Below are 23,615 nucleotides of genomic sequence, written 5' to 3'. Positions count from 1 at the left end.
TCCAGAATTCGTCAGCAGTGCCAAATCTGCTCTTGGTCATGGTGTGCTAAGTAAAATCATCTAGCTGTGATAAAGAATCCGTTTTAAAAAATGAAAGAATAAATTAAGGTGAATAAATTTTGGAGGATCTGGACCAATCATCACAAGTAGACTACCTGGCATGAAGTTCCCATGTCGTTGGCAACCAGTGGGCTCATAAAAAAGGATAAATTATCAACACTCTCTAACTGCTCACTGTTGTCATTTGTCTTCCTGTCCCTGCTCTTTGCTTACAATATGAAAAGCTCTCCAAAACTGCCTGATGAAGCCACTCTTCTATTTCATCAGAAGGGTTGAAATGCTACCTGGATTAGTGGGTGAAACCCTGAACTGTCTTCCTAAATGACAGAGTTGTATACCACAGGCTTGTTCAACAGCAAACCATACCAGTCTAAGGGAATATGTTATCACAGATCATACTGCCTGCCTCTAGAAAGCTTCCTCCATGAGCTTCTTTTACCTCCTGCACCCACTAATATCCCAAGACAGACTGGAAGACCTCTAAGCCTGTCTCCACAAATGCAACTGTGGCTCATAAGAAAAAAATCTTTATTCATGAGACTTCCAATTCATAGACCACACTTCAAGATCATTCTCTGTAAAACCTCTTTCCAGTTGGTAATATGTAAGTCCCAATTGTAATTCTTCCCTTAATGCCTTTATTTGTTACACATCACAAGAAATTTACCAATATTTTCCAAAAAAAATAAGAACAAAATATGAACCCTTTATAATTATAATGCTCAAGATGCAACTGTCTGTGAAGAATCTTTCAGGGTAGTGATTAACCAAATGAAGAGGAAAGCAAAAATCTTAGGACATGCAAGAAGGAATTCACATACAGAAGCAGCTTTACAGAGTGACTCCTCCCTGAATCTGCCATTTGCTATCGAGGAATGGCACAGAGCTGGTAGGGAGGTGGCTTCATTGTGCTCCCAAAAACAAACTTGGTGTTGACTTCCTTCACTCCTTCTGGCAGGGTGAATGTGAATGCTTGTAGCAAGGTGGAAAAGACAATAAAGAGCTCCATCCTTGCCAGCAGCTCCCCCATGCACACACGGTGCCCTGTGAAGAAACAGAAAAGGCACTTCAGCCACAGGATTTCTATCACACCTCCCTTTCTAACTGCCTGGGATTTTCTTTGCTTTTTTTCCTGCAGATTTTATCCTTTTCTCTTAACTTTGTCATTTAATGATTCATAACTGAAACGTCGCTTGTATTTCTGCAAAAAGTCTCAATCTACATTTACAGCAGGCAGTAAGACATTCTGGAAATTGTCACCGGGGTGGCACAGTTCACATTTACAGTCTTCTCAGCACCATGCATTTTTCTGCTACTGCTTTGATAGCTGGACCTCTTCTCAGAGAGAAACTGGATCTGTCTTCCAAGAGAGACTTATCTATGTGTCATTCCTTCTCTTCCAATCATTTCAACATACAACTGGACTTCTCTCTTCTTTGAGATCTTTAAAGCAGTTTGTGTATGCCCATTTGTAGGTGCCTTCCAGTTATTTTGGGGAATGAATGGATCTGAAGTTGTTACCACAAGGAGTAAATAAATCCCTGTTCAGTGCACTTACCTATAGCAAATGGTAAGAATGCTTCTCTGTTTACAAAGTTTCCATCTTTATCCAGAAAGTGGCCTGGGTTGAACTGATCAGGTGTCTCCCATTTTCCAGGATCAGCCAGAACAGAGTCAATATTTGCTAAAACCACTGTGTTCTGAAAAAAAGTAGCAGCGGCTTCAACAAACCGTGACAGTAGAGTCTACTGATATCTAGGACAAAGCCTTGTGAAAGGCAATCCACGGAGACAGTCAGACCTTAGAGGCACTAGAACAAGAGTTCATGATGTCCCCAGTCAGAAAAAAACTCAAAACCCTTTCTAAAATCATCTAATAGACCAAAGATCCAATTGATTCAAATATGCAGCACATTTGTGCCTTTGGAATGTGATATCCCAGCAGCTCCGTGTCCTTCACACTCAGTCTGGGCAGTGCAATTAAGATTATGTTACTGTATCTCTGGATCTCATGAATTACAGCATTTGTGTAGGGCAGCTTTTTCCTGTCCTCATAGCAAAATACATGAGAACAACCCATAACAGCATCCAGCTCCTTCTGGACTTTCTCTAAGGAGGAATATTCAGCTTTAAATATACAGCAAACAATCTACAAACTCTATGGTCATAATTTTCCCTGCTGCTTTTTGCAGTCAGAATGGCATCCAACCAGATGAAAAAGATACTTTATAAAAATAATGCCTTCAAATTCCCATACAGATGGCCTGAAAAAAATTGATGTTGTTTATAGGTTGCATATATACTTTTAAAATAAGATAGCAGATGAGGTCATTCTATAATAATATGTGGGTTCCTGTTACATTTACTGCTCTAAGGTAATTTATAAAAAGACTTTTATTAATATTTATTTGTACAGGCAGGGAGTCAACTGGAAAAAAATATTAATCGTGTGTTAGGGGAACAGTTTAGTAATTGATCGAGGAGTCTTCATTAAGAAACACATAGATTTTGCTTGTCATCTACAGGTTCCTAACTGCTGTTCTGTAATTACTTGCCTTGGGAAGCACTTACACAAATTAATTTTTCCCAAGGACTTCATTTTTTTTTTTTACTTACAATCCAAGCTGAAATGGTAATTTCTGATTATTTTTTATTAACACTACTAACTCTATCATTGCAATTAGAGTTACCCTCACAAAACTTAAGAATGTGTTAAAATATCCTGAGAAGATGAAAAATCATGTGAAAATTCAGTTTGTGCAACCCAATTTCAAGTCTTTTGAAGGTAACAAAAATGGGACATCCTTTCTCCTTAACACTTCCACATTTTCTATTTGCCAGACTCCTGCTATGCCTGGTACTAAGCTTAAACTCTCAGATATGAGTCCTTTAAAGTGAGTTTTGTACCTTCTAATCCTTTCTATTCCATACATTCTGGCTCTATTTTTTCAGTCATTTTACTCTGTCAAACTGTATCTTTCTTCTGTAAATATCATTATTAGAAGCACACATTTTCAAGCTACTCACCCAGTATTAGCAACCCCACACTCTATTTAAGTTATTTCTGCTGCAAGAGGCCAAGAGCAAATCAAAGAGTAGGAGTCAGAGATTTACAAGGATCACCCAAAGACTCCTTTGTGGAAATCTAAGCATTACTGTCTGTGGAGGGGTAATGGTGCAATTTATCTCATCTGAGACTAAATTCCTGTAGCTGATTAATTTAATCACACCCTGCATCTGTTAAAAAAAAAAAAAACCAAACCAAACCAAACCAAAACAAAAACCACACCACCAACAAACTAAAAAACCAAAAAAAACCCTGGAATTATTTGCCTGTATGTGAGAAAGGATACAGCAAGAAAAAAATTAATGCAGTTCACCTGATTCATGCTGCAATAATTAATTCCTCTACTTTTCTTTGAACAGGCATAACCACTATTTGAACTTGTATCATTGCTACAGTTGCAGACCTCTTTGGATGTGCTTACCTTGAATGTCAGGATAAATCACCATATAGAGCAATGCCCACAGTAAAGTGGTGGCTGTAGTTTCTGTGCCTGCTATAAAGAGGTCAGCAACAGTCTGGATCAAGTTTTCTTCATCATAAGTTGCATCAGCATCTCCTTTAGTCTGCAGATATGAATTGAAAAGAAAGTTATGGCACACAAAAGAAGACGTAATCCACCTGGAGAAATCATACATTTCTAAATTTATATTAGACATCATTATAATCACCTAAAATCCCTTGTTGTTAGCAAAGTGTGAGAGAAGTTCAGAAGTACTCACTTTATCTCATCCAAATAGTAATCAATAAAATGTCGATTTTCATCAAGCTTTCTTTTTGCTTTGTGACTTTCAAGTTCCTTTGCTAACAGAGCATTCACAAAATCTATGCAGGACTTAATCTTTTTAACTGATGGCAGAAAGTGACCAGCAAGCCAGGGAGACAATTCATATATCTGTAAAGGAGATATTTTAGATATGTGATATTACATATAAACATGTGGCATTTAAAAAACTAAATTTGAATCCTAATACAGGCTTCTGGGTAGTGGAAAAAGCAAGTGAAAGACTGATGATTGAATCCGTATTAGATTGAAGAGATAGTGCCTATCCCATGATTCATTAAAGATTAAAGCCTTTCTTAATTCTATTTTCCTCTGGAGCAAAATTAAAAAGTATCTCAATTTTATAGTATGTAGAAAGAATAAATGAAATTCCTCTCAACCCCAATTCTTTGTTAGGCTGAGCTTTAGTCACCTGAACCAAGGATCTCCAATGAAACCCCTCCCTAGTCTCACTTTATCCAACATATATATAATTTATGTTTCATCACAAAAAAAACAGATCCAGCCTGACTCCCTTGACATATCTGTTAAGTGAAAATAGAACTATCCAAACCCAGGTTTATTTTCTTACAGTAGGACTGTGAATGGATGGGGATTTTACTCATATTTGTGTTCTCACAGATAAGAAGCAAATTGATCACATCTGTGTGATGGGCAAAACACCTGAATGACCCAGAAATACTGAGCTGTGGGTATTTCCTCCCATTTATTCATTGTTCTAAACACATTCACCTTCTTGTCCTTATACTCTTATAAAGCCACACATCAGCAGAAAATAAGTGAAACAATTCTTACATCTCTTCCATTCTTCTACTTCATTTCGCTTTCTTTTTCCCCCTTTTACAGACTGCATCATGTCCTTCCATTTACAGAACTACTGCAGTTCAAATTATCCATTAGGCCCTAACTTCTGGGTTCACTTATTTAAGTGACAGCTGCATTACAGAGATTTATCTCCCCACAAGCTTATTCAGCTTTCCAGCTCTATTTCTTCTTTGCCCTACTGCATAATTTTCCTTAGCACTACCTGTCCACTCACCAGGAAAACAGGTGAGCACAGCCAGTCATTAAGGGATTGCACATTCCTGTGAAAACACTGTGGGGAGCAGGACACAATGAAATGTTGGACTAGAATGTTTTTGTTGGCTCTGGACACACTATTAAGGTGTTTGAAAAACAATTTATAGAAATACCTACTGAGAGCAGTTTGGAAATAGCTGAACATGTGTCTACCCTGATTAGAAGGGTAGCTTAGGAATCATTTCACTGGCATCTTCTGGGATAGTTACTAATAAGAAATTTTATTTTGGCTTATCTACCCAAAGTATCAAAATAGTCCTTAAATCCTCTAGGACCTTGCTTACAGCAGTTTCCAGTTAGACAGAGATGGTGGAAATCACACAAGACACAGAACTAGATGAGTTCCAACAAGTTCTGCAGAAGCAGCTGTCTCATGCACAGGTACATTGACTTTTTGACTAACTACAGTACTGTGGTTCCCCTTCATAAATCATTCATAACAAAACTGCCCCTATCTGAGGCCACCTGTTCTGCTGCTTTGGCAGCTGCAGTCACAGATGCACAAGCATCTGAAGCAAGAGAGGATTTCTCTCTCCAGTGGACCAGATGAGAAGTTGGGAGTTTGTGCCTTGCATGGAGACAGATACCATCCAGCAGCTAAAGGAGGGTGACTTGCAGTGTCACTGTACTCTTGTAAGGATGTGCAGATGTGGTACAGGTGTTGCTTCCAAAAACTGTAGGGAAAAGCTGCCATTAAGCAATTTCATGCCATGTTACCTTTGCACAAAACAGTTGCTCTACTCCAGTTTCTATGAGGTTGGCTGGCAGTAGAGAAGGAAGCAGTAAAAAACCATTTACTCTTGACATTTTTTGACAGCCGTGTCATATAATAGAGTGAAGAAAGCCAGTTTGCCAGACAGAAATGAAGATAAGCCTATTTCAGAGCTTTTCAGATCATTTAACCCATATTTTACTACTGATTTCAGGTATAGTTTCAAACGCTGGAGTTGTACAGGTAGCACTTTTAAAAAGAAAGTCCTTTGTACATCTCTCAGCCACGTAACAAATCTTTGCACTTGCATCCCTCTCCCCATACACAGAAATGTCTGTGCCAGGATGAAGCATAAACAATTGAAACAAGTTTTTAACTAGGCATCTTGAAGCACTGTTCTGATGTGCTCTCCACAAATTCCAGGTGCTCTGGTTTGTTTTTTTTTGTTGTTGCAAAAGTAACAAGCAACTTGCCTTTTTTTACTGTCTATCTATAGAGACCAAGCAAATAAACAAAATGTATTTTCCTCACAAAAAAGGAGATGCTGTTCAAAAATGCTGCCAGGGTGTCAAAGGACTCAATCAGGCGGTGAAAATTCTCGTCCTCTCTGGAGAAACGATGTCCAAAAATGATAGAACAAATGACATTTGAGACCGTATGAACAACAGGCATAGTGGGGTCCAGAGGTTTTCCTGTAAACACAAGGGACTGCATTCACCATTAACACTTACTGTTCCAGCTTTTCCCACTGACAGGAGAGTTGATAAAATTTCATCAACATTTCTGACATTAATTAGAACACTGGATGGCAAATTGTAATTTATTGGTAAAAGGCTTGAGTAAAGAAGTAACTTCAGGCATCTAAAAAACACTGTTGGTTTAAAAAATGAAAAACTGCTGGTTTTGGAATGGAATAAGTAGTATTAATTATAAATGGGAATGGAATGGAATAAGTAGTATTAATTATAAAAATACCCAGATTTCATCAAACCTTGACATCAGCAGATCTCACATTTGGCAATAACCAGGGTACAAAACCAGCTGAGACATTAAATACACAGATGAGTTGAGAAGAGAACCACCTTCTACTGTTTGCTCATATCATTTTACATTACAATATTTCAACCTACCCTGTGCATCCTTGGTCAAATCTTTGCATATTTTATGCATTTTCTTTTCTACACAGGAATAGGAGGCATTGTGACACTGATTTTTTTACTGTTTGCTGTTACCCTGATGCTGTTAACCATAAGTAATATAGAACTGACTCAGAAGCAATAACACTGATAGGGATCAGTATATACGTATATATAGATAGATATAGCTATATATAGATATGTATAGGCATATTATATATATAGTGGTATATTATAAATATATAACTAAACATGTATATAACAAGACAGGAATCTCTAATTCTGTGAACTTGCTGTGGGGTTTCACACTTCCACAAGTAAGTATCTTATGCAGGTAGCATATACAGATTTTTTAGACTCGGCTCTGCACACACACTTTGAATCCATATTAAGTAATCAAATAGTTTCAAAAGTTACCAGTGCCCCATTCTCCCACTGCACAGGCTGCCCTGCCCACCCTCACCATTTGTTTTCTGTAAGTATTCCACCAAGTGAGCAGCCTCCTCTTGCAGTAGATAATCGTGGTCTTTTTTCCCTACTCCCATCTTCCTCATTGTTGCCATCCCAAAACGCCTCTGCTGCTTCCAGAGATGACCATTAGAGAACAAAACACCTGGAATCATAATGAACTAATGCTGTCAATATCTTATAAATTAATGGATTGGTAAGGTTGATATATCCAGAAGCTTTTCTTTTTTTCTAATTTTTTCACATTTTTTACAGCAGTCTGGCAACACTAACTCTTACATCAACTCTATACTGTCATTATTGTTCTAACAGAATACAGAATAGAACTGTTTTTAAAAACTTGTGAAAATATAAACTTTTTTTCTGATGTAAATTAAGGACTTGGAGGCTCTAAATCAGTATTCAAAACTAGGGATAGAAGACATTAAAATAATTTCTGAGAAAAAAAATTACCATTTCCACGTGTCATAATGTGTAAGATTCTGCTTTCAGGTCTTCCAGCAACATCTTCAGCACGGGCAGTCAGACCTTCCTTCACTGCCTGAAACCCTTGCAGGACAACTGCAGGAGTGTTTGAAAGCCATAAGGTGAAGATATTGCCATGAATTTTGGCCATCTGTAGAACAAGGTAGAATCGGAGTAACAGGAGTGAGAACTGGTACTTTTAAACCAAACAAGATGAACCAGACGTTCTCCCTGGGCAGATGCCCTAAGAGTGACTGACTTTGAGAACAGAGCATCAGGTATGTTCTTACATACAATATAGTTTGAAATCAGGTTTCTATCTAAAGTCTCATTTATTAAAGATCATGATGTTTCTAAAATGTCAGCCAATATTGCCAAAGTCTGTGATGTCATTTATTATGTCTTACAATTCAAACTCATTGTAGATGAAGTCTTCCATCCTCACCACTTACTACAAGACAGCAGTAGCTCATTAATTTGATGTGAACCATCTACAGATGCCCCTTTGTGTGTCAAGTGTAGCAAAAGCAGTCGAGGAGCTGAGTAATGCAGGAATCACCCTGTCCTTTCCAGCTCAGCTCTAACAGCCTTGTCTTCAGCTGCCATCCCTGGCAGTGGGCAGGACAGTCCTTCCCCTGGCTGCTGAATCAGGAAAAGTAGCAAAATAGGCTGGAAAGAGTGGTGTGTTTCCAAGACATCCCAAGAAATGCAGGACCAGAGGATAACAAAATTTTTCTGCCTGGGAGCAAACAAGAGGGAATGCTTATGCACAGTGAGCAAAAATGTATGTGCTTGTACTTACACATTTGTGTTTAATTTCATTTTTGTAAGGACCCGTTCATGGCTTTTGACAACTTGGGGTGGCCAGTACTACTCTTCATGTCTGCGATACCAGAATTGGAAGAAAACACAGCAGACAAACACTAGCTACTATTTTATGTTATGGAATAATAACACTTTGCCTTGAAATATGAAGCTCAAGAGGACAGAACTGGCAGGACATGGAAAAAAACGGGAAAGGGAAGGGCGAGAATGAAGAGGAAGAGTGAGGTGCTATCACTTACATATTTAAATGTTAACTAGATGTATAAGAACTATAAAACAATAGGATACAAACTTTAGAAGTGCTGCATATTACAATTGGACGTAGAAAAGGGTTTGAGCATACTATGAATTATTTTAGCCATTTAAAAGCTCAGTCTTGCTGAACAGACTGAAGTCTCTTGTGAAAATCTGACCAAATGGTATGTCAGAAAAAATTGATTCTAAGATCTTGCAAAAAATCAATTTAATACATATTAAAAAATCATCCTTCCTATATTGGAAACACACATGTCCTCAGTAGTTATTTCATGGGATACTTAGAAAATGCCAGTGCAACAACAGTCAAAACACAGACATCCAAAAGACTGCACAGAATTAGTGAGTCTACTTTAAAATACAGCTTCTTCCTATGTGTAAGACAATATTATCATCATTATGTTTTTTGTTCATAAGGTATTAAATATATATTTCATAGCAAGTCCAAATTTTCACACAAAGAAACAGATATTTTAATTCTCTCCACCTATTTCCACATTTATGCAATTTAGAACAAATTCCTCCCTAGCATTCAAAATATAGCCATGTTAAGTACATTTACTTTTCAATCAGCTTATGAGTCCATTAATACATTGCCAGAAAATACATACTTTTTTAAGATGCTCATGATGAATTTTGAAGTTCATCTGCAGCAGATTTCCAAGGAAGGGATATGGAGTTGGCCCAGGAGGAAATTGTCTTCTCATCCATTGCAATTTCAGAAACTGTATCAACGGCAGAGACACCACAAAAAATACCAGCACCCCACTCACTGTTAACATTTTACTTCTGATTTACACAGCTATGTTGTCTCTCTATAACTGCTGTGTAGACAGAGGAGAGATCAGTTTATCTTGCTTTTGGGGTACCTCCCTGAAAAAAGAAAAAACACTTGACGCTCCTGTGACTCATCTCTTTCCCTCTTTATCACTTTTACTTTCCCATCCCAGAGAATTAAGTGTTCTTATTTTTAAGCATATATAACATCATTATGTTACAGCTACACATTTGTCAGTTACTGCTCCTTCAAGGGTCACAAAATGTAGGTTAATTATACACCTCTTTGTGCCATGACTCCTGCTGTGACAAAAATCTCTGCCCACGGTCCTGGTTTCATAAAAAACTCTTGCAAGAATGAGAAATAAAAAAGATTTCCTGAGGATTGGCTGCATACCCAAGGGCAGTGGGATTAGTGAAAAGTTCAGGCTCATCAATAGCCATCACATGCACCAACCATGTGCTCTGCTACTTAGGTCACCCCATACTGTTGATTCTGACATTCTCTGCTAATCCTTTAATATTTTTCCTCACAGTTTATATTGAAAGGTGTTTGGGGGATGGCTCTACCTTTTAATTTTGTGCCTAGGGCACAACAGACCATAAAAGACTCCAACTGGTCATTGAGTAAGGGGAGTTTGTTGGCAATAATGACATAACACCCAAATGTCCTCCCACTCCCTGCCCAGCTGCACAGGGAAGTGGGGCTGCAGTCTCCTTGACCAAGCACAAAGCAAAATTTCTTCACCCCTCCACCTGCCTGTGGGTAATCTCCCTGAATTGCCTGCAGCAGGAACAAAGATGACATACAGCTGCCTCTGAGAACTTCTTTCAGAAGTGCCTCAGGCAACTGAGCAGCTCCAGCTCTGCAAAGGGTGGCATTTGAACATGATCAACAGAGACTTGGCACTTGCACAGGAACAGTACTAGCTTAGCCTTGGCTCTGACTTAGGCAGCAGCATGTGGCACCCTGGGAAGTGACCTAGATGGCCTTGCTGCTCATATACCAAACTTACAGGACTGGCACAGCTGAAAATAAAAGTTGTGAGGTGTGAAGGACGTTGGTTTACTCCAGAAATAGAGAAATAACTTTTATCCATCTTGCTGGCCACTGATTGAATTGAGAGCTAGGATCAACCTGAAAAACTGAACTACCCATTTTGAGACCACTTTTGTGACTTTTAGTTCCTTCACTGGTGTTACATTTTCTGTATCTCAAACTGCTCCCAGCTCTGAGTTTAGTATTTTCCAAAGTGTTCCTGGAAGGGAACTCACAGCCCCAAGGCTTCCCTGCCCTGCTCACTTGCAGCCCCATCTGGCCCCTGCACAGTCCTGGCTGGCTGCTCTGCATCTCCCCTGGCTCTCCAGGCTCACTCTGGCTTTTCCCCACTCATTAGCCACATTTGGTGATTGCACCTCTCAGCCTAGACATGAACTGCCTGCCTGTAGGAAGGCAGCTGCCAAACAGCTTTGCCAAGCCTTTGGGAGAGATGACAAGGGAATACAAATTGCTTTTCTCCTCATACAAGATGGTGCTGGAGGACTGGGAAGAGAGCAACCTGATAAGGTTTTGTAAGCTGTATTTGCCACAGCTTCCATGAAGAGAATTGAATGCCTGGGGAAGTAGGGTTAGAGCTGTCTGACAGCTCAGAAGAACAGAAAGGTGTTCCTCTAACAAGTGAATCCTCCTCCTCTCACTCTTGCCAGGAGAGCTGCTGGCCAGTTCTCTTCTCCCCCTTTCTTTCAGCCCATGACACAACGGATAAACAGAGCAATGCCAACTAGTCCTTGAAGCATGCTTGTGATAACAATTGTAAAGTCTTTTCTTCAAAGAAGAAAGCTAGTAGAGCAACAGTAACCCTCACTCTGACCTTGGGTTTTAAATCTTAATTGGGTGGGTAACAAGGCCAGTCTCACAGTGAGAGTGGCTTCTGGTGCTTGCCATCCACTAGCCCTGCTTGGGCACTGCTCCTGCCAGCTGCACCTTGCACAGCTCTTCCCTCAGTGTGCATTTGGACTCAGCAGGCTCAGCTCAGCTGTCAGAAGGCTGCTTGTGTGCAGCTGCCCCTCTGCTCACAGAAAACTTTCAAGAGCTTTGACTCTCCTGCAGCTTTTGCAGAACACCACATCAATGTCTCCTGCCCTGCCCTTCCTTGCTGCACAAGACTGCAAAGAGTGCAGGCTGCCCCCTGAACTGTGCTTTGGGCATCAGTGAAGAGACATGGCCAACCTAATCTGCTCTACATCATTGTCATTACGAACCCTGGCATGTGAGATGACTCTCACCTTCATAGAAATGCCTCTCAAATGCACCACTAGAAGTATGTGTAAAAAAAAATAAATAAATTCCAGGCCAGCCCACTGGTCCTTATCCTTATTCTACCCACTGCATTTCACCAGCAGTGGGGCTTCCCTCTGCCATTTCCAGCAGGCAATAGGGGGGGGTTTGCCTTTGCTCTTGGCCTGAGTCACATGCCTCACAGCCAAATGAAGAGTTGCCCTGTTGTCTCTCTGTTACTTCCAGTCTCAAGCACTCATCTGCCCGTGGCTCTTGGCTAAATAGACAAAGCTGCTCCCAGCAAGTTGAGATGTTCCTCTAGAGCTTTGAGTTCCCATGCAACCATACCTGGGAGCTCTGGCAATACTCAGAGCCATCACCTCTGGGAACAGCATTCCCAATACACCATTCTGGATTTGAGAATGTAAGGGAAGACTGCTCAGAGTCTGGCTCTGATGCTCCTCCTCCCTCCAGTAAGATTCTGCCGAGACTACACAGTGCAATAATTGTCTACATTTATTTCATTTGTAACACAGCAGAAAAAAAAAAAAGGTACAGACACTTTCCAGACACAGGAAAACCAGAGTATTTTTCAGGGCTGGCTTCTATGACATAAAACAACAAGGAGAGATTTTCACTGAATTTGAGCTAAAAATGAGAACCATAAAGCTGCACAAATCCTAGCACACTACCAAACCTGTGCCTCAAATCTCTAATGCTGAGCAATCTAGCGCAGAACTGCACAGAGCTTGTATGGATGGGGTTTCATGGTGCTCCCAAAGATAATGTCTGTGCTGATTTCCTTAACTCCTTCTGGTACAGTGAACTTGAATTTCTGCAACAGGCTGCAGAAAATGATGAAAAGCTCCATCTTGGCCAATGCCTCTCCCAGACAAACACGGTGACCTGCAAGGGGTGAACGGAAAGAGAAGTCAGTCCCCACCAAGGTCTGTAACCAGCACCTGTTTTCCAGCTTTTCACAGGAGCATTGCTCACTAAGGAACAAAGAGCTTTGCTGGAATTTTTGTAGACAATTGCAGACAATTTCCTCTCAGATTGAACTGGACATACAGCTGAGATGTCTGAAATTCATCTTTGCAAGAGCTGCCCAGATTAGATAGAAAAGATACCAGAGATGCTTCTCAGAAGTTTCTTTCTTGCTTCGTAATCTATAGGACTCTCCCTAGTTTTATGAAAGGGATTTCAGTCTTTTGATTCCAAATAAAAACAAGAAAGCATGTTTAGGTTCCCTCACGGCTTCTGCTTACTACAGACTGACTTATCTTCCCCAATAACAGCGAAAAATCAGAAGACAGAGGGCATTCTACACCTGATGAAGCACTTTCCTACATAATGGTTTCAGTGAAAACCACTTGCTAAAGAAAAATCTCTTCCCAATTTATCAATTAACTCTGTCCAGGATATAATTCCCAGAAACAGACAGTGACAAACTCTGAAATGCAGTGGTCAGGTCATTCAATTTTGATGTGAGAAATCAATTCCTCTTCCGCTCAATTTAGACCAGAAACTTGAGCCTGACATTTTCACAGCTTAGCTAACAGCTCTGACAACCAGGCTATTCATTCCTGGCATGACCCCCAAGAGGTTTTGTTTGTTTAAACTTCTATAAACTCACACACTGGTGAAAGAGTAATCCCAGAAACTCCACAGGAAAGACAGACTTCTGGATATATTTAATCCAGCTTCTGGATCTCCCATTCATCTCGCTGCACTGATGAATATTGAATTATTTATACAAAATAAATCAGCTCCAGCACAGCAGCCTGCCACAGCATATCCACTGTAATGGCACAACCTAGCATATACAGAGGAGGACCAAGGGCAACAGGGTTAGGACTCAAGTTCCTAAGTGATTGGGAATTCTGGGACCTTACTCATTTTATCTTCTCTGCATTTTCACAAAAATCTAAGATCAAGTGTTTATACAATTGCCAAACAACTTATTTTTGCAGTCAAACATTTTTCTGTGCTCCTGCAGTTTGGGGTTACACTCCTCTTGGGCCTTCTCCACAATGAAAATAACACAGTTTCATCTAACCCACACACCTGGGCTCAGTTCTCAGTGCACTCACCTGCTGAGAAGGCCAAAAGGGCCTCTCGGGTCACAAAATTTCCATCCTTGTCCAAGAAATGGCCGGGGTTGAACTGGTGAGGTGTCTCCCAATAGTCAGGGTCAAAAAGAGCTGAGTCTATATTTGCCATGATTAGAGTGCCCTGAAAGGAAGAGGCAGCTGGCACAGTTCTGTCTCTCACACATCAAGAATTAAAGGACACAGATTCCAGCTATAATTCTGCACACAGAAAGGCAGCAGAAATTAAAGATTACATAATCATGGGAAAAACAATAATCTCAAGGGTTTTGAGGGGTTGTCAAAAAACAAATAAGGAAAGAAACTTCAGTGTTTTGGTTCACAGAGTTCCCTGCTGTATTCCTTCCTGACTTTTTTTCCCAATCTGTTAGCAAACGCCACAGAATGTGTGGTCTGCAGTTCTTTAGTACCATATCCTAAATCTAGCAAAATGATCTTCCTGTCCTGTGCTGGAGGGGAAAGGGTTTAATGGTAAACCTTTACTTGTGGCCAAAGATCACACTGGAATAGAAGGGATATCTGTACCTTTGGAACATGATACCCCAAAACAGTGGTATCCTTCACAGCTTCTCTGGGAAGTGAGATTAAAATAATGCTGCTGAAGCGGAGGATCTCATGAAGCACAGCATTTGTGTACGGCAGCTTCTTCCTATCCTCGTAGCAGATGAGATGGGAGGGACTCAGAACAGCATCCAGCTCTTTCTGGACTTTGTCTAAAAAATAATTTAAATATCCATTATAGACGTAAGAACACTGTTTTGGATGAAACAGCTTTTCTTTCCTTTTTGGAGTATAGTAGTGATAGAAAAAAATGCAATATATAAATAATTTATACTTACCATATCCTGAAGTGTAAATACATTTGTATAAATGTATCTATGTAATGCATTTATATTAATATAAATGTATATATTAGTGCAATCATACATTTATACAAATGCATTTGTATAAATCATAATAACCAGATAGTTATGATTTTACGACACTCATAGGTTTTTATGTTCAGACCCTCTTTCCACAAGCCCAGCAGATTTATGGATCATTATATTTAAAGGAGGGGGAGAAAACTGTAAGTATAACAGTTATTAAGACATCAATTCAATTAAGCTGTTGATTTTACTCCAGGTAAATACACACTCAGAGTACACTAATGAGGGTGTTGCAAGCAAGCCATCACATCAAGATGACACATGTAATGCTGAGAACTGAAACAGGATAATATTAAACCATCATCAAGTATTAATCTCTTTGGGCTGCTATCTAAGCTTTACTAACTAGCACATCTTATACAGTCTCAGATGGCTTGGGGTCAGATGTCATACTTAAAACTTAGGCTAGTAAGCTATGAGGAATTTTTTTCTTTATAATTTATCAGAGTTTGAAGTGCATGTGTGTGCACAGGGCTCTGTTCTTCTGGCATTCTAACACCATAAGCATGAAAAGAATTTCTAGCCTTCAGCCTGAGAGTCAAGAACATGTTCTTGGCATAGTAATTCATCAGCTCTGAAAACCCTCTACCAAATCACCCAAAAATTCTGAAACTAGTGCACAACTGTGCTCTTGTCCAGAATTTCTGGATCAGCTTTTTGTCTTCCCATTATTGTCTTCCTCGTCTGTTTAACATTCCCATGCATTAGCATAAATATATCTATTTTACAGAAATTTGACTGATGTCTCAGTTAATTAACTGAAATAATACAACCTTATTACACATTCTGGATGCCAGAAAAGCATCACTTTGCCCTAACCCAAATTCTTATTTCACCTTGTGTGTTTTCAGCCTGTATCTTCCATTATATGCTAACAGTGCTGAAACAGTCTGACAAAAAATTAACAGGACCCAATACAGTATCAGAAGCTGAATATCCCTGAAATTATTTTGAAACCTCTGTCTGAAAAATTTTTACTACCTTGGCTTATTAAAAGCAAAGCTCAAAAAATATCTTTCAAGTAAGTTTGATCTTAAAAAACCTTGATCTTAGCACAAAAAAAAAAAGGAAAAAAAAAGTATAACAAAAAATTGCTCCACTTGAATCATATCCATGCTTGTGTGTGCTACTCACCTTGTATGTCAGGGTAAACCAACATATAGAGCAGAGCCCAGCGCAGAGTGGTGGCCGTGGTCTCTGAGCCACCCAGGAAAAGGTCAAAAACAGACTGCACCATGTTGTCTTCATCAAATGTAGAATTGGGGACATTTTTAGTCTAAAAGTGTCAGTGAGAAAGGTAAAATGGAGTATAGCTGTGTAAGAGCACTGAGACACAGTGATCACTGTATCTAAAGGAACAAGATTTTTAGAGGACAAAGAAAATACAGATTCTTGAGCAGAACACAGATATAGGCAAAGACTTTACTCAAATGAGTACAGTGGTATTGTTAAATTGCAGGTGCTGCTGAATGTGTCAGGTGTATAAGTCCTGTTATGCTACCTTGTAAAGTGGCATGTTGACTTCTGTTAACTTCCACAGCAGAAAAACACATTTCTAGGTAGTTTATCCCACCCATGCCACTTTCAGCACATTTGCTGATTTCAGCAATCTATCTAAGATATAATGTTATCCTTTTAAAAATTTATGCTTTTTTTCAGAGCAGAGACTGACAACAATTTAAGACTGTCATGATACAGCACTACTAAGCACAAAAATAATACAAGGCAAGAATGAGAATTCAACAGCCATCTAAATACCTGCACCTTTTCAAGGTCCTCCCTACTGCCCAGCCCTCACTAAGGATTCCAAAATATGATAACAAACCAATGTTAATAATGTGTATTTCTAGAACAAGTTATTGAGCTAACTATTCAAAGTTCATATTTTGAGTTTGGCAGCAGAGTTTATCTCTGCAGTAATGTTGTTGTGGACAGACAACAGCAGGGAAGGGGCAGGGAAGCCATTATGGCTAGTTCTGTGTCATGTACAGCATTAATCACTCACTTTCTCTATCTGCTTCAGGTAAAAGTCAATGAAATCTTCTGGTTCATCTATTCTGCCTTTTTCCCTGTGGCTTTTGATTTCCTGCCTCACAAAGGAGCGAACAAAATCCCGGGAAAATCTTGCTTTACGTGGAGGTCCTGGGAGGTACTCTGCAAACCACGGGAAAATTTCACACATCTGGGGAGCAAGAATTCAGCACAGAGACAGTTAGTGACATTGTAGAGAAGCCTTGTGATAGAGATATAGCATTTTTGGTGCTAAACTGCTGAATTAATTTCTCTGAGAAAACTCCTGTGGCATCAAAATAAATGTTTAGTACATAAACACACATTAAAATCACCAATTAGGGACAGTGCAGTTTCCACCCTAGACTTTTCCCCATCTTTACTGTATAACTCCGTTTGTATTTGCCCTTTGTAATTCACCAACAAAATAATCTACTTTTACAGTTAGATGTATCAATATTAATAAATTTAATGTTAATAAACATTTATGTCCATCACCTTAGCACAGAAAAAAAAACAAAACAAACCCCCCCCTCAAAAAAACCCAAAACTAAAAGAACCCAACATTCTCTTTCATTCTCACACAGAGTATCATCTTTTCACCTTAACAATATTGGTATTTCCATTACAGAAAAGGTCATTATCCCAAGCATATTACCTTTGCTAAGACATTCTAATAAAGATTATTAATACAATATTCATAATTGAATAATATCAAACCCAAAGCATTGCAGGTCCAGTTCATACTCACAGTCAGAATATTTATTAGTATTCAATAATGCAATACTTTAATAATATACATAATGATATAATTATATTGCAATAAATAATGAGCCAAATGATCAAATAAGTTGCATGTTAGTAATATTCTAATAAGTGATACATAATCTCATAAGTAATATTCTCACATAATGAAAGTGGCTATTCCCAAAAGCCACTATACGATTAAAGGCTTCAATCAGCTGGCGGAATGTTTTATCCTCCAGGGAGAAACGATGTCCAAAAACCACAGCACAAATCACATTGGAGACAGCATGGACAATGGGGAAGGAAGGGTCCACAGCTTCTCCTGCAGACAGAGAAAAACATTCACCTCCAAAGCACTTCCTTCTCCTCCTTTGCTATTTGCGAGAACAAGATTACAGTGACATTTTGTAATAGATGTCCTCTTTGATATTTATACTGTTTATTTATACTCAGAAAAACCCACTATTCACTAGGAAATGTAAAAAAAGCTAAACCTCACTCAAAAATTAAGACAGGAAGGCCTCAAATCTCTAACTCCTGGCTTTTTTTTTTTTTTTTTTAATTTGTTTTCATTTTTGCTTTCTTTTTTTTCTTTTTTAATCTCAATCTTGGTGTTGATCCCAAAATGCAAACTGCTGAGGTACAACTGTACAAAAATCTCAAGGGTTCTGAGGGGTTTTTTGTCAAACAATAAATAAGCAAAGAAACTTCATTATTTTGGGTTCAGGAATTTCCCTGCTGTATCCCTTCATGTTTCTTTTTCCAGTCTGTTAGCAAACGCCACAGAATATGTGGTCTGTAGTTTTTTAGCACCTTATCCTTAATCTGCAAATCTAAGGTGTGCTCCAAATCCATTCAATTCTGTAATGAAAGTAGTCTTTACCCTTAGAGTCAAGCAGTCTGTACTGTGTCTGCCCCCAAGCACTGTGTCAATGCCATACCCTCCTTGTCTCTGAAGAACTCCACCAGGTAACGGGCCTCGGTTTGTATCCCACGCTCCATTCCTTTATTCCCCATTCCCAGTTTCCGGAGAGTTACAATTCCAAAATGTCTCTGTTGTTTCCAGATGAGACCATTTGAGACCAAGATACCTTTAGGCATCAAGAATTAGTTTTATGTCATAATAAAGTTCATACAATTGTAGATTATAAATACAGTAAGAGTCATCTTCTCATCATGCTGTCGCTGAAAGAGGAGGGACACATCAGAGCAGTGTTCTTTGAATTGAATGTTGTTAGAGGCTGAGAAAACACTTTGGTTAAGACATTACCATCCCTGCAAAAAAAAACCACTTGGACCTCTGGACTCACACACCTGCCTTCCAAACCTAGCCCTATTTTATGTGACACGTCTGCCTCTGGTCATTGAGGGATCCTGTTCTACCAGGATCTTTGTACCAAATACCAAGTTCTCATCCTGGAAAGGCAATTAAATCAGGGCAAGAACCACCCAGCCAAAATGAGAAGAAAAAGTAGGCTTTAGCCAATCTGCAAACAGCTTTTTAAGATCAAGAGATCCTGTGGGACAGAAAGGAATCCCAGGCTGCTCTGCTGTGAGTCTGTATTCTAGCAGAGACCACCAAGCATAAACCATTTAATCTGCTTGGTGGGGAAATTCCCTCCAAAGTCTAGCCTGCAATTCCTCCTGGGAAAGCCAGCTCACTCCCTGAAACAGCTGCTTCACCAGAGACTGGAATAACTGTCCCTTATTCCTTCTGCTGTCCTGGGAACCAGGGACAGGCAGGTGGTACTTGTGTTGCAGTCACAAATTTGCAGCTGAGCTGCAGCTGTTGGTTAAAGCCATCCCTGCTACAAATTATGAGTTTTAGGGCATGTGTCACAACCCAGCTACTTTTCTCCACAGCACCCCGATAAAAAGTGGCAATACAGATCCTTCCAAATGGACTGAAATGGCCCCAAACTTAATAATGTCTATACCTTAAAGTGGTTTTTCTCTATTTACATTAGCTAGCATTACAAATTAAAGCTTTCTGAACTGTAGTTCACATTAAACAAATCCTGACTAAGGGTAAGGCATCTTCTGTACAATCTCTGGATAAGAGGCTGATGGAAACAAGTTCAAGTATTTCTGTTTTAAACATATCACTCTTTTTATTCTCTCTCCACTGTGATTCAGCAGTGTTTGAGATAGCACAATACAATGCTTTGAACACTCTAGCTAATAAATTTAAAGCTCCACTGACCTTCCTGTGACTTTGTACTTCGGAACAAGACTAGATCAAAGTTCTGTGTGTGCTTTCTTTACAGCAACCTTTGCTGTAAACAAACAACCGGGAGCATAAAGATTTACTTTAGTCTCAGGTTGCAAAGGAGGCTGCAGGCGCAGGATTATTTCAAATCAGGACACGCAGACAACAGTAAGAATGTTGCCCATGCTGCTCTGATAAGATTCTGAAATGTATGTGTGACAGTGGGATTTGGAGACCACTTAGGATGATGCTTCACAATGATATGATTCACCTTCAGCAGACAGAAAAAGTCACTTGGGAAATAAGAGTTTTTCAGTAAGAAAAGCACATGAGGAAACAAAGAAAGTCAAGGGTGAAGTCCTCTGACAGACATGAACATCTTACCCTTTCCATCTGCCATTTTGTTGAAAATGTAGGTCTGCAGTCGCCCCGAAACATCCTCCGAGTTGTTGGTGAGACCATTCTTCACAGCTTGGAACCCATAGAGCACCACCACAGGTCTGTGACCCATCCACAGCGTGCAGATGTTGCCATAGGTTTTTGCCAGCTGCAGGTAAGATCAGTGCCCAAAAAAACCCCGTGCGAGAAACATTAAAGAACATGCACACACAGTGGGCTGCTGTCTTCAGCACAACATTGCTCAGGGGTTCAGGAGGTGAAAAGGGACAGTGCTGTGCTTTGTGGTGGGGGTGCTTTCTGCAGGAAGGGTCTGGGCTCTCTCTGGGAACACGCCACCCACAGAAATGTGAGCAATGAAAGAATAAATGGTCCTTTTCTAGAACTTGGCCTGCGTTACCTTTGCGATACCAACCATAGGGCAAATGCCCTTGAGTGTTTATGGATCTGTACAAGGTTTTCTATGAAAGTTCACCCGCCCATTCTTGGTTACATTTTTCAACTCCATATTTCATTTACTCATTCAACAATCAGAATTTCTTGAAATTATGAATTCCAAGTGTAACTCCCCTTCTAGAGTTCTAAGTAATGCAGATTTCACATTTCAATGGCAAGAACTCTTCCCATCTTATACTGAAGTACTGTCAGCTGTACCTGATAGATCCCATCTCTGGGTACTGATGGGGACTGCTCTCAGGCAATGCTGTGGGTATTCTGCAAAGACAAAGTCCCTGTTGCTAGACCAAGAACCAGTACAGATCTGTCCTCTCACAGCCATTAACATGTACCCATCAGAAAATTTTAGCATCATGCTCTTTTAAGCTTCCTTCAGCTGCAGACAGTTCCCCTCTTACCTGCGAGTTGCACTTAGCACATAAGGAAAGGCAGCAATTTGAAAAATATATTAACACACTGGGTTCTCTTGTGACATTTTAGCTCAGTGAAGGATGTTGAAAACTGAAAGAATCTGTATTAACAGGCTTAGCATGGACGTAATTCTTCCCATGGATTATTTCCTTTCACCATCATTTATGTCTTTAGTTTATCTGCAAAGAGCATATCCCAGACTGGACTTCAGAGAAACAATGGATGAAAGGATTTGGCTACGTATGTGATACAATCTTGTTTCCATCCCATGACAGGAGAAGATATTCTGGTGTGCTTTTCACACCCTCTGAATTTAAGACACCTAATTTAAAATTATTTTCAATATATGCCTATGATAGGAAATCTGAGAATCACTTTTTTCTTCCAAGGCCAAAGATTCCCTTAACAATATAAGTTTTTTCTGAGGCAAAATTACTATGTTCAGTTCTGTTTAAGCTGCACACATATATGAATGGGACTTTCATGTGAAATTATTAGGCTTTCATATTATTTAGACTGTTTGCAGGATTTTTACCTTCACTTGTTCAGGCACTTCACTTCCAAAAATCACCCCGTGCAGGGTTCTCCCTGTTACCACATCAGCCTATCAACAATCACCATTTTTTCCAGGTTTTGCCTCAATAGCTCTTTAGTTCACATCTGCAAATACATACCTTTTTCAGGCTCCTGTGATCAGCTCTAAAATTTATCCACCAGAGACTTCCAATGATGGGAAATGGTGTTGGTCCAGGAGGAAATCCACGACTCTTCCATTGCAAATTCAGGAACTGTGCACTCAGAAGAAACAAAACCAGGGATATGAGAATTACACTTATCATCATTTCACACTTCCAAACTCCTATTATAAAATTGCTACAAATCTGTTGAAATTGTTCTTCTGAACTCTTCCCTGTCACATTGAAGATTTCTGAATTTTCACCTCCCTTCTTTCCTACCACTCTGATCTGAGAAAATGAGAATTATTTCTATTCTTGAGTGTTATTTAATACATCTCTATGCTGCAATATGCTAATAGATGCCATTATTTTAAGATCCAGTAGAGGCTGGGTCAGAGAAGGTGGGAACCTCAGCCAGAAATGTCCCTTTGAGCAATCAGTTTGAGGAACGTGTCACTCAAAATACTGACTACATGCATGCCAAGAACTCAGGTACAAAGCTGCAGCTGTCAGATGAGGGCAGGAATACTCATCAGGTAACCTTCTCGGGGCAGAGGTAAAAGGAAGCGACCAGTAGCCTTGTACAACAGTGGGTGGAGGTGCTGACTTGGGAACCAAGAGCAATGAAGTGTTGTAATTTGAGTTTTCACAGTAAACAATACAGATGAACTGCAAAAAGCACAGTGAAGAATCAAACATAACTAGTGCTATTGGCAAAAAGTGTAACAGACCTCTCATTAACTCCATTTTGGGGCTGAGCTCTTGCCCCCTAAGAGGCTTTATGAATTAGTTTCTGCCTTATCTCAGTAGCAGGAGCCCTACTCAGCAGAATTAGTTCCAGAGCCTGTAATTCTTTATTTTTAATTCACAGCACCTGAAGCAGCACATGCAACAACCTCCTCAACACCAAAAAAAAAAAAAAAATCCCTACAAAGAGGAGCAGTTCTTAGAAGATTTCTGGAGCAGAGCTAGTGGAATAGGCTCTTTGGGATGCTGCTTTATGAAGAACAGCAGACCTTACAGGGATGGGGCTGTGCAGTGCTCCCCAAAGGAGTGCCTTTAATTCCATCAGACAGGGTGAATCTAAACCCCTGCAAAAGGCTGCAGAAGACAAAGAACTCCACGTGTGCTGTTTGTCCAAAAATATACATAGCCCTGCAGAAAGAACACAAGAAGGCAATTACTGATCTTAATTGCTGTTTCCACCCCTGCTGTCTTGCCTGTGCTTTCTCTGAGGCTGTTGCTCCTCTCACAGCAGAAATGTCCCTGCAGGCTGTCATTGTGTCTCAAGATTTGCTGTCTAAAAAAACTCAACTCATCCTCACAACTCCACTTGCATAATCCACTGGTGTCACCAGCTGGCAGAAAGGACATCAGGCATATTTTGAACGCTCTTTTCGTGTTTTATTCAACTCATCCAAGTTCTTCAGTAGCATTCAAGGCACCTATACCAACCACTGCTGACAAGAGCAAGAACACTTCCCTGGAAAAAAAAAATCCTTTCTTACACAGTAACTAATCTGAGTTGGATTCCAGAAATTTGTTCCAATGCTCAGAAGTCAGTTGCAATATATATCAAATATAGTTGCAATAACCATACTGTCGTCCAGCAAAGAAAGGGTTGGTCCTAGGCCTCTGTCCCTGGCAAATTCATGTGAACAAATCTTAGCTTAAATTTTCTGTTCTATCCACAGCTTCTGACATTCCAAGTGCAGCATCCAGGCTAATAGATACTGCTCTGGAAAATTGTCAAAAAGAATGCTGAG

The 23,615-nt window shown here is 39.7% G+C and overlaps 1 protein-coding gene and 1 pseudogene across 10 annotated transcripts in view; both read right to left on the bottom strand.

Annotated features, from left to right (window-relative positions):
- Nucleotides 1-571: 571 nt before the first annotated feature.
- LOC135278749 (cytochrome P450 2J6-like) lies at nt 572-12,741 on the bottom strand (annotated as a pseudogene).
- LOC135278744 (cytochrome P450 2J6-like) overlaps nt 12,631-23,615 on the bottom strand; it is a 19,767-nt gene continuing 8,782 nt past the window's right edge. For 3 of the 10 annotated variants that reach the window (XM_064385500.1, XM_064385501.1, XM_064385502.1), the window contains 10 exons: nt 22,866-23,332; nt 21,847-21,960; nt 20,294-20,456; nt 18,642-18,791; nt 17,862-18,022; nt 16,949-17,125; nt 16,078-16,219; nt 14,540-14,727; nt 13,997-14,138; nt 12,631-12,809 (listed from right to left, as the gene is read on the bottom strand). In XM_064385500.1, coding sequence (XP_064241570.1) covers nt 12,631-12,809; nt 13,997-14,138; nt 14,540-14,727; nt 16,078-16,219; nt 16,949-17,125; nt 17,862-18,022; nt 18,642-18,791; nt 20,294-20,456; nt 21,847-21,960; nt 22,866-23,129 — 1,680 coding nt within the window. In that variant the 5' untranslated portion in view covers nt 23,130-23,332. The remainder of the gene's footprint in view (nt 12,810-13,996; nt 14,139-14,539; nt 14,728-16,077; nt 16,220-16,948; nt 17,126-17,861; nt 18,023-18,641; nt 18,792-20,293; nt 20,457-21,846; nt 21,961-22,865; nt 23,333-23,615) is intronic. The other 7 variants (XM_064385508.1, XM_064385503.1, XM_064385504.1 and 4 more) reach the window with 6 other exon arrangements.

This window comes from Passer domesticus, chromosome 11, assembly GCF_036417665.1.
Source record: "Passer domesticus isolate bPasDom1 chromosome 11, bPasDom1.hap1, whole genome shotgun sequence".
NCBI lineage: Eukaryota > Metazoa > Chordata > Aves > Passeriformes > Passeridae > Passer > Passer domesticus.
The sequence above is the reverse complement of the archived record's forward strand: the minus strand, read 5'-3'. Positions and strand labels throughout refer to the sequence as shown.